At 40.1% G+C, this 9041-nt stretch overlaps 1 protein-coding gene across 1 annotated transcript; it reads left to right on the forward strand.

Annotated features, from left to right (window-relative positions):
- Window positions 1–430: 430 nt before the first annotated feature.
- Window positions 431–8566, forward strand: ampd1 (adenosine monophosphate deaminase 1 (isoform M)). The gene is made up of 15 exons (XM_053317891.1): window positions 431–760; window positions 1700–1865; window positions 2050–2203; window positions 3279–3444; window positions 3559–3778; window positions 4140–4269; window positions 4691–4885; window positions 5304–5435; window positions 5642–5805; window positions 6045–6171; window positions 6521–6684; window positions 6903–7023; window positions 7195–7368; window positions 7815–7925; window positions 8134–8566. The coding sequence occupies exons 2-15, from the start codon at window positions 1714–1716 to the stop codon at window positions 8287–8289; spliced, it is 2166 nt and encodes a 721-aa protein (XP_053173866.1). The 5' UTR covers window positions 431–760; window positions 1700–1713; the 3' UTR covers window positions 8290–8566.
- The last annotated feature ends 475 nt before the right edge of the window (window positions 8567–9041 follow it).

A 9041-nucleotide genomic window follows, 5' to 3' on the forward strand; every position in this document is an offset into this window, starting at 1 on the left:
TTACACCATATTTGTTATCAGATGCCTCACAAATGTAGCATCATCTATCAAAACTGAACTGAAAGTGAACATTTACATTAATAAATGACTTTTGTCAGACACCTTATTGACTCTTCCAATATGGAGATGTTTGACAATTAGCAAAGCAGTGCACAAACAAGACATTTAGACTTGTTTGAACCATCAAAGGATGGCCACATGTTGTTACCTGAATTCCAGGGAGACTGGGGAGATGCATATTCATATGCATGCAGATGTAAAAAATAAAAATAAGATAAAAAAAATGGAATCACATCACCTGAGTATCCTTCACATCCGAAACCTGTTGCATTACATCATCATCTCTGCATGTACCATCAAGATTACTATTACCAATACTTGTCATTTCAATTTAACAACCATGTGTCCTCTCCATTATCCATTCTGACATTGTGTGTTACCTTAATCCCACTTATCCTTTCACCATAAACTGTATGCATTGGTTCATTATCTCATTTCATTTTGCATATATTTAGCATCTACTATTGCATGCATTTGAATATCTTATATCGTAATCATCCATTAATATTACAGTCTGTTCCTAAAATCTGCAGTTAAATGGTGCATACTGGTATGCACATACTGCAGTACACAGTAAATGATTGGGCTTGTATTTCCCTTGAATATAACATGTTTTAACCCATGCTTTTCTAACACTCTCTTTTTTGGGGTTTATTCTGGTGGTGCTACTCTACTTGCTGGGCATGATCAGGTCATCAGAGTAAGTATGGAGGGTGAGGAGTGGAAACCAAAATTACTCATATGTCATATGTGAATACTGGAGTTGTTGCCCTCCAGTAGAAAGCTTTTGTTGTTGGCTAGTAAGTGCATGTAACATATAGAGTTTGATCTAGAGAGAAGTTATCTCTGTAGCAGGTGTTGAGTAATTCCTCTCATGCTGTGCATTGTAATTGTGTTTGTTATGAAACTTGAACACCACTGACGTAGTGTTGTACATACCTTAGTTGATGACTCCAGGTCCATTTTGGACCTTGACCCTATTTTTGTGTAATTTTTTCAGGGCATTGATGAATTCTGATTTAAATTGGGTCACTCACTCCATTATAGAGTGAGTGACAAAATCACTCTATTATTTGTGCAATACTGGAGTTGTTCTCCCAGAGAAGAAAGCTTTGTTTGCTTCCTGGCATCTTGTTTACCAGGATGCAAACAGTGCATAATAAACAGTAATATATGATAAGAAAATAGGGTCTGGGGTCATACATTTAGAAAGGCTCTACTCTCTTGTACTCATGAGTCAGGCCAACTGTGTGTGTTAGTGCTTCATCTATGTAGTTTCTCTAGTTTCTCTATATGCATGGGACTTTATGATTGCAGCGCAAACTGGAGAGTTGACAGAGTTGCAGACTTGTAGTGGCTGTGTCTATTGTTGGTCATGTATACGACGCATGTGCTGGAGTCTGTATACTCAGGTAAGGTATGTGCCTTCTATGTCATAGATGTAGGATGTCATGTCCATCATTTGTTTCTTGCATTTACGTCTTTCAGCAGTCATGTTCATGTAGCCATTAGCAGTCAAGAAGATCTGTTTGTAGCTCATCTCTTAGCCATAGCCTGCTTAGTTCACTACCGCATGATGTGATGGGAGCATAGTGCATTAATTTTTGCACATTTCCAACACTTTTGTGGTGCCTGACAGAGACTGATGATAAAATGCGGGCCTTCGCGGAGAGAGTCTTTGCGTCTGACACCAAAGACGATACCATCCGCGATGAGATCTCCATGTTTGATGTGGCTGATGACTGCCCCATCCTGCACCAAGAGATGGCCAAGCATCTGCACGCTGATGATGACACTGAGAAACGGTGAGATCAGTATCCAAGGTCAAATTATATGGTAAAAAATACTTTTACTTACGTGCAAGTTCCCTTAAAGTTAGCTGACATTAATACTGAGGGGAATTTGGTTGGGTTTCATGACAAATGTTTCTGAAATTTTGACCATGAGAGGATGAAGCCAACCACTAACCACACCACTCCTCATCCACAGCAAGAGGCTTCAACGCAGCCGCACCATGGCTGTGCCTTCAGGTTCTACCAAGAAATCTGTTGCACCTATAGTAGCAGTGGAGGTGGAAACGCCCACTTACCTGGAAGTACCCGACTTCCAGAGGGTGGCCATCATCGGAGACTGTGCCGCCGGGGTACCATTTATTTTCCTTCCTCGCTATTAACTTTCACTGGTGAATTTATATTAAAAGTTATTAAAGTTTAGACTTAGAACAATCTTTGATGTAAAATTGGTTCAAGTCAGTTGAAGAGTGGTTGTTTAGGCTATAGGTTGGAATTATACTGGTAATTCAATGTTTATGCTCATATTGAAGACTTAAACTATGATAATCATTGACTGTTGGTAATACAGTTCAGCGCTGTAAAACATTTTAGCCAGTTCAGTAAGTTCCCATCATGAACTCAAGTTGAATAATTTTTCATTAAGGTCTCCTCATTGTGAAGTAAAACTCACTGACCTTTAGTATGAGTTAACTCCACTGAACTTGTTCAACTTTGTTAAATGTGTGGAACACTGTCTTTTATTATGTTTTTTGTGATTTTCTGTGAAAGCCACCATGACTGAAAATAGAAGAAGAAATTGAGCAAATAAGTTGATAAAAGACCAGCTGATTTCATTAAATGCTGGTATGATTTTTTACAGTGTAGTAACAGTATTCCTACGTCTTACCGAAGGTTCCCAAGTTAGACTTGTGTCAGGTTAAAGTGAATGCTTGAGGTATTGACCTTGAATTTCACTGAGTATACAGTCTGTCTGTGGGTTAGTGGCCTTTCAGCCTTCCTCCCACTAACAGAGGCCCATGAATGGAGCTCATCTGAGACCATGCCGGGGTTTAGATTTCATGACAGTGGGTTTGACATTTACAGGGAGAGAAACACCTTGGAGGAGCTGATTGTTATTTCTGCTTTAGCCCATCTAAAAAATTCACTCTTGTTAAGATACATTTCAGGTTTACTCACTAGGGTGACGTATATTACATAGATCACAGGGAGCAAATGGCTGCTTCACATGATGCAGCAGGTCAAGGAAAACAGAAACCTGTCAACAGTTCTTGTAGTGAGTGTAGAGCTGGTGTTTCCTTAAATTAGATATTCAAATTTAACATGTAGTTGTAAATTTACAAAGGAACGCTGTTTTTGCTTGTGATCAATCGAGATTTCCAGAGATGTGTGGCCAATTGCTACAGTACTAATGTATCTACTATTTAGGTAACCATGGACGACTTTGAGCTGTCCTGTAAGGGTCTGTACCGTGCCTTGACCATCAGGGAGAAGTACATGAGGCTGGCTTATCAGCGTTTCCCACGGACAGCCTCCCAATACCTGCGTGATATTGAGGGAGAGACCTTCAAGGTAGAGGATCAGGTGCAGCCAGGTGAGCAGACAAAGGAGACAGGGCTCAGCAGGGAGGGTGGGACTAGGCTTGACATGATATGATATTTTCTTTACCACCAGGTTACTCAAATGCTATATTTGCATGTATCTGTAGTCTTCACAGAACCTCCAAAGGATGGGGAAGACCCCTTCGATACAAAGACACTGCCTAAGGATCTGGGCTATGTTGCTCGCATGAAGCACGGTGTCATCTATGTGTACAATGATGCTGCAGCTGCTGACAAACATCAGCCCAAAGACATGCCCTGCCCTGACTATGACACCTTTATCGACGACATGAACTTCCTCATCGCTCTCATCGCACAGGGCCCAACGTGAGTCATTTAAAATGTGTTTATTACCCTGTCTTAAATATTAATATCTCCATAATATCTCAATTTTTCTCCAGTTGTCCCTCCATGATTCAATCATAGTCAACTCACTGTACAACCAAAGTCTTTTAAAAGCATGCAAAGAATTCACCACTTTTAGCAGATGACTTCTTTAGATGACCCTTTGGCCTGTGGACTAATAAATAATATACCTCAAATGCTCAGTGTGTGGTCCTGACGATGTCAGGGGCCCTTAAGAGTGCTACAACAAAATACCATACAATAACAAATAATGATTTGATGTAATAGTAACACATTTTCTAGTTACATTCAGATTTAATATGTTTGGTTGTTTGGTTTGCAGTAAGACTTACACTCACCGCCGTCTGAAGTTCCTCATGTCCAAGTTCAATGTGCATGAGATGCTGAATGAGATGGAGGAGATGAAGGAGCTGAAGTTGAACCCCCACAGGGACTTCTACAACTGCAGGAAGGTAGCCATCAAATGCATTTAACATGGACACTGCAATCTCATTTGCTTTAAAACATAAACTCATTCCCAAATCAACTGTAAGCCTATGCCTTGTGCCATTTTATTCTGAAAAGACAAATATAAGCATAAGAAAACACAAAATGGAAGCTGTATAGATACATTTCCCACCCAGACTGGATTTTAGATAGGTAAAGATAGGAGATGGTAAAATAAAGAGGACAATTTATACATAAATCATGAGAGTACATTTGAGTACATTTCTCCGACTGCTTATTTTGTTTCTTTCTCCTCACTTACAGCTACCATGCACCTTGTGTATGTGTGTGTGTTCAGCTCCCTCTTGTGACTGAGTAAAGCTATTACACCACATAAACATCCCAAACCTCAGTAATCCTTTCCTTGTCCTCTCTCTGCCATTCCAGGTGGACACCCATATCCACGCTGCTGCCTGCATGAACCAGAAACACCTTCTGCGCTTCATCAAGAAGTCTTACCGTGATGACGCTGACCGTATCGTGCACAAGATCAAGGGTCGGGAGGTCACAATGAAGGAGCTCTTCGAGACTCTCAACTTGCATCCATATGATCTGACTGTGGATTCCCTGGATGTGCACGCTGTATGTTAATGACTGGATGACACATTAGTGGACTTAGATGTGGACAGACAGAATTAATATGTAAAGAAAACATGAGAAGTTACCTTTCTCTGATCCAAGCATGCCTATTAGTGACTTTCTTATCATCAATACATCAAATCATTACATTATGATATCAGAAAGTAACTCAGAACCACAATTAAATGTTTTTATACAACAAACTTGTGTCTTTCAGCAATAATATATGAAAATTACAGTATCATAATTTGAAAGAAAATCCAAACTGGCACTTCAGGGGCCATACTATAAACCAATCAGATACCAGATTTTGCAAAAACAATTGCTAAACCCCATGTTACAGTCAAAGAGCCTACCCATTCCTCCCTTGAAACCTTCCTTGACCTAACTCTTGTTTCTTTTTTTCCTCCTTTTTTTGAAGGGTAGACAAACATTCCAGCGTTTTGATAAGTTCAACGCCAAGTACAATCCCGTAGGAGCCAGTGAGCTGCGTGACCTGTACCTGAAGACAGAGAACCACATCAATGGAGAGTACTTTGCCACCATCATCAAGGTTAGTTATATGTAATAACATATTGTAGATAGAAACATCACAGAGAGACTATTCTAAAATATCTATATATAGACGTACAGTATGGTAGGCCAGCATCCTAGAAGGATATATTACATTGCTTTCTGTTGAGCAGCCCACTGACCTGCCAACACTAGTATGTATCAAACTCTGTGATTTGAGCCTGATTTGACCTTTGTATAAACCAGGAAGTAGCCACTGACCTGGAGGATGCCAAGTACCAGTACGCTGAGCCTCGTCTGTCCATCTACGGCTGCAACCCCAATGAGTGGACCAAACTCTCTGGTTGGTTTGTCAAGCACAGAGTCTACTCCCCAAATCTAAAATGGATGATTCAAGTACCCAGGATCTAGTAAGTCATTGTGTCATGTGTTTTGTGAGACAGACAGAGAACTGTTTAGCCTGTTGTGGATACATTTTTGTCTCTACTTTGCCTATAGTCCATGATATTGAATAGTACTCCACCAGGGTCAGTTATTCACTTGCTGTAGGCTGGAAAGGCAAGTTTCAATGACCAATTGCAGCCGTGAATTACTTTATTTATGTTATTTAATGATTTTAATGATGTGTTTGGTGACTCTTCTATCTTAGTGACATCTTCAGAGGCAGGGACTTTGTGCCCCACTTTGGCAAGATGTTGGAGAACATTTTCCTTCCCGTGTTCCAGGCTACCATCGACCCACACGCCAACCCTGAGCTCAGCCTCTTCCTCAGACACGTGAGTCAAAAACACAGACACAAATAAATCATAATGTTATCTTGGTTAAAGAGTGGATTTCTTTCCCGTAGATTATGGATATAAGTAAAGGGAATATGACAAAACATCTGCCAGAGTTGCATTGTATGACATGTCAACAGAAGTTTTGCTTTTTCCGTGATAATCTCAAGTGTGAATGTTCATTTCTGCTGAGATGTAGTCAAAGATCAGGGAATACATCCAGTTATTCACAACTATCTTTGCCCCAGACTCAAAGGCACCAGAATAACCAGCAGGTGGACATTCAATTACCAGAGAAGTCTGTGTTCCATCACCTCAAATAATTAAGCACTGCCTTCCTGTTGTCTAGGTGACAGGTTTCGACAGTGTGGACGATGAGTCCAAGCACAGTGGTCACATGTTCTCCACCAAGAGCCCCAAACCAGAGGAGTGGGACATTGTCAAGAACCCCTCCTACACTTATTACATCTACTACATGTATGCCAACATCGCTGTTCTCAACCAACTCCGTAGGTGGGTAATTTTAGTATTAGCTTGCCAGAATCTTATTATTTAATGTTTGCTGTTTTTTGGTGTTCACATCCATGATACTTTCTCCTCATTCCTTTTAAAATCTCATCATTAGCCCTGACAATAACAGAATCATCTAAGAAGAATAGAATAACAAGAATAACAAAAAATATATATACATGCTTTCTGTGTATAATACTTGTTTGTCTTTTGCTTTCCAGACAGAGGGGGATGAACACATTCATGTTCAGGCCTCACTGTGGTGAGGCTGGTGCCGTCACCCATCTGCTGGCTTCCTTCATGACTGCTGACAACATCTCTCATGGTCTCAACCTCAAGAAGGTCAGTCCTCTTTATAGGATAAAATGGAAGCTTTGATGCAGCATCTCACTTTGTGTTATCATTGTCATAAAGCACAATATGACCATGATCCATCCATCTATCTATCTATCTATCTATCTATCTATCTATCTATCTATCTATCTATCTATCTATTTGTCTATCCACCACCAGAGTCCTGTGCTGCAGTACCTGTACTTCCTGACCCAGATCCCCATCGCCATGTCCCCCCTCAGCAACAACAGCCTGTTCCTGGAGTATGCCAAGAACCCCCTGCTAGAGTTCCACAAAAAAGGCCTGATGGTTTCTCTGTCCACTGATGACCCTATGCAGTTCCACTATACTAAGGTCTGAGCACATGGAGTGAGGGCCGTTGATGATGCTGTAGACTGCATACTGTGCTGTGTACAATGGCTATTGTATTGTGTACATCTACTGATCTGTGCATTTTCATTTTCTTTGCAAGTCTTTGTATTTATGTTCTGCAGGCACATTCACAGCACACTGAAACAACAAAGAATAGAATAAATATTGAATGAACTTGCATTTTAAAGATATAAACATGTTTGTGTCACATGAGGAATTATATATAGAAAAATTGAACTGCAGATACTAAAATGCTATGAAATGCTCTCCAAAACACTCTGTGTAGCTTCATACTAATCAGAACAAAAACACAACTCTGCTTCACTTATCAACAGTCAGTGATGCCAACCAGACGTCCTTGGTAAATGTAACTTGAAATAGTGGAAAACAAAATATCAGGGTGTAAATCTTGGCCTTTATGTTCACAGGAACCCTTGATGGAAGAGTATGCCATTGCAGCCCAGGTCTTCAAGCTAAGTACCTGCGATATGTGTGAGATCTCCAAGAACAGCGTGTTGCAGAGCAGCTTGTCTAATGGGGTAACACACAGATGGAGAGCTCTAAGTGTCATGATAAATAAGTATCATGAATTTCTCTTTAGCAACATCTATATGGTTCATTAAAGTAATTGTAGTGATGTTTTCACACTGTAGAGACTCAAATCAATGTATATGCCATATTCAACATAGAGGTGAGGTTACGCTCTTACTTGCACTCAAACATGCTTGCTTTTTTTCTGTGCTCCAGGAGAAGACCCACTTCCTTGGTAAGGACTACCTGAAGGAGGGTCCAGAGGGCAACGACATCCGTAAGAGCAATGTGGCCCAGATCCGTATGGCATATCGCTATGAGACTCTGTGCTATGAGCTCAACCTCATCAAGGACGGCGTGAAGTCTGAGTAAATTATTTCATCATTTTTGTGAGAAATTTAAAAAGACAGTTCAGAAATCAAAAACACATCCCCAAAAACTTTTTCACTTTTGTAAACTCTTCAACAAACCTAAAGCATTGTAACATACTGATGTTCACTCAAGCCATTTGGGGAAAGAAAGTTTGTTGATAATTGTCTTTATTGTACATCATCCACACATCTTGTCCAATTGTCTTCTTCAAAATGTGTATTCCATATGGAAAAACATCATGTAACAACGAAAGTAAATAAAACGTGAAAAGAACAAAGTGTCTTTGTGTGGTATTTTCCTCTGTGATGCATCTTATAATTAAACCAGTGTCAGATTGCAAAATTGTTTGCTTAACTGCAGGATCTAGTCTAGTTGTGTTGACTGTGTGACTTGGCACACAGTGCTACCGCTGCACTCAGAAGTTTCTGGTAAGTTATAAAAGAGACTTGGTATGCTCTTATTTGGCGCCTTATTGCTTTTACACCATGTACCAAAAGTAGTTTTCTGATGACTGCTCAGACACATAGCTGTATCAGCGGAATAAGAGGAAAAATGTGCATCAGTCATGCAAATTTAATGAAGTCATTAGCCTGAGTTGTTGCATAATGCATCCCTTTTACCATTATTGACAGAGCTTCCATTATGTTTGTCATTTACTATAAAGACACACCTCTCACATTATTGAACTTAGAAGTGGGCTGGCAGGTTTCTCTGCAGTTCCTGTTCTCTCCATCATTGTCCTCTTCCAAAAC

This window comes from Scomber japonicus, chromosome 4 (genome assembly GCF_027409825.1).
Source record: "Scomber japonicus isolate fScoJap1 chromosome 4, fScoJap1.pri, whole genome shotgun sequence".
Classification (NCBI taxonomy): Eukaryota; Metazoa; Chordata; class Actinopteri; order Scombriformes; family Scombridae; genus Scomber; species Scomber japonicus.

Bases quoted from the DNA above. Each gene is read 5' to 3' on its own strand.
- ampd1 (XM_053317891.1), top strand. From the start codon at position 1,714: ATGCGGGCCTTCGCGGAGAGAGTCTTTGCGTCTGACACCAAAGACGAT. The intron at 5,436-5,641 runs GTTAGTTATATG...TGTATAAACCAG, and splicing joins ACTTTGCCACCATCATCAAG to GAAGTAGCCACTGACCTGGA. The intron at 7,926-8,133 runs GTAACACACAGA...TCTGTGCTCCAG, and splicing joins AGAGCAGCTTGTCTAATGGG to GAGAAGACCCACTTCCTTGG.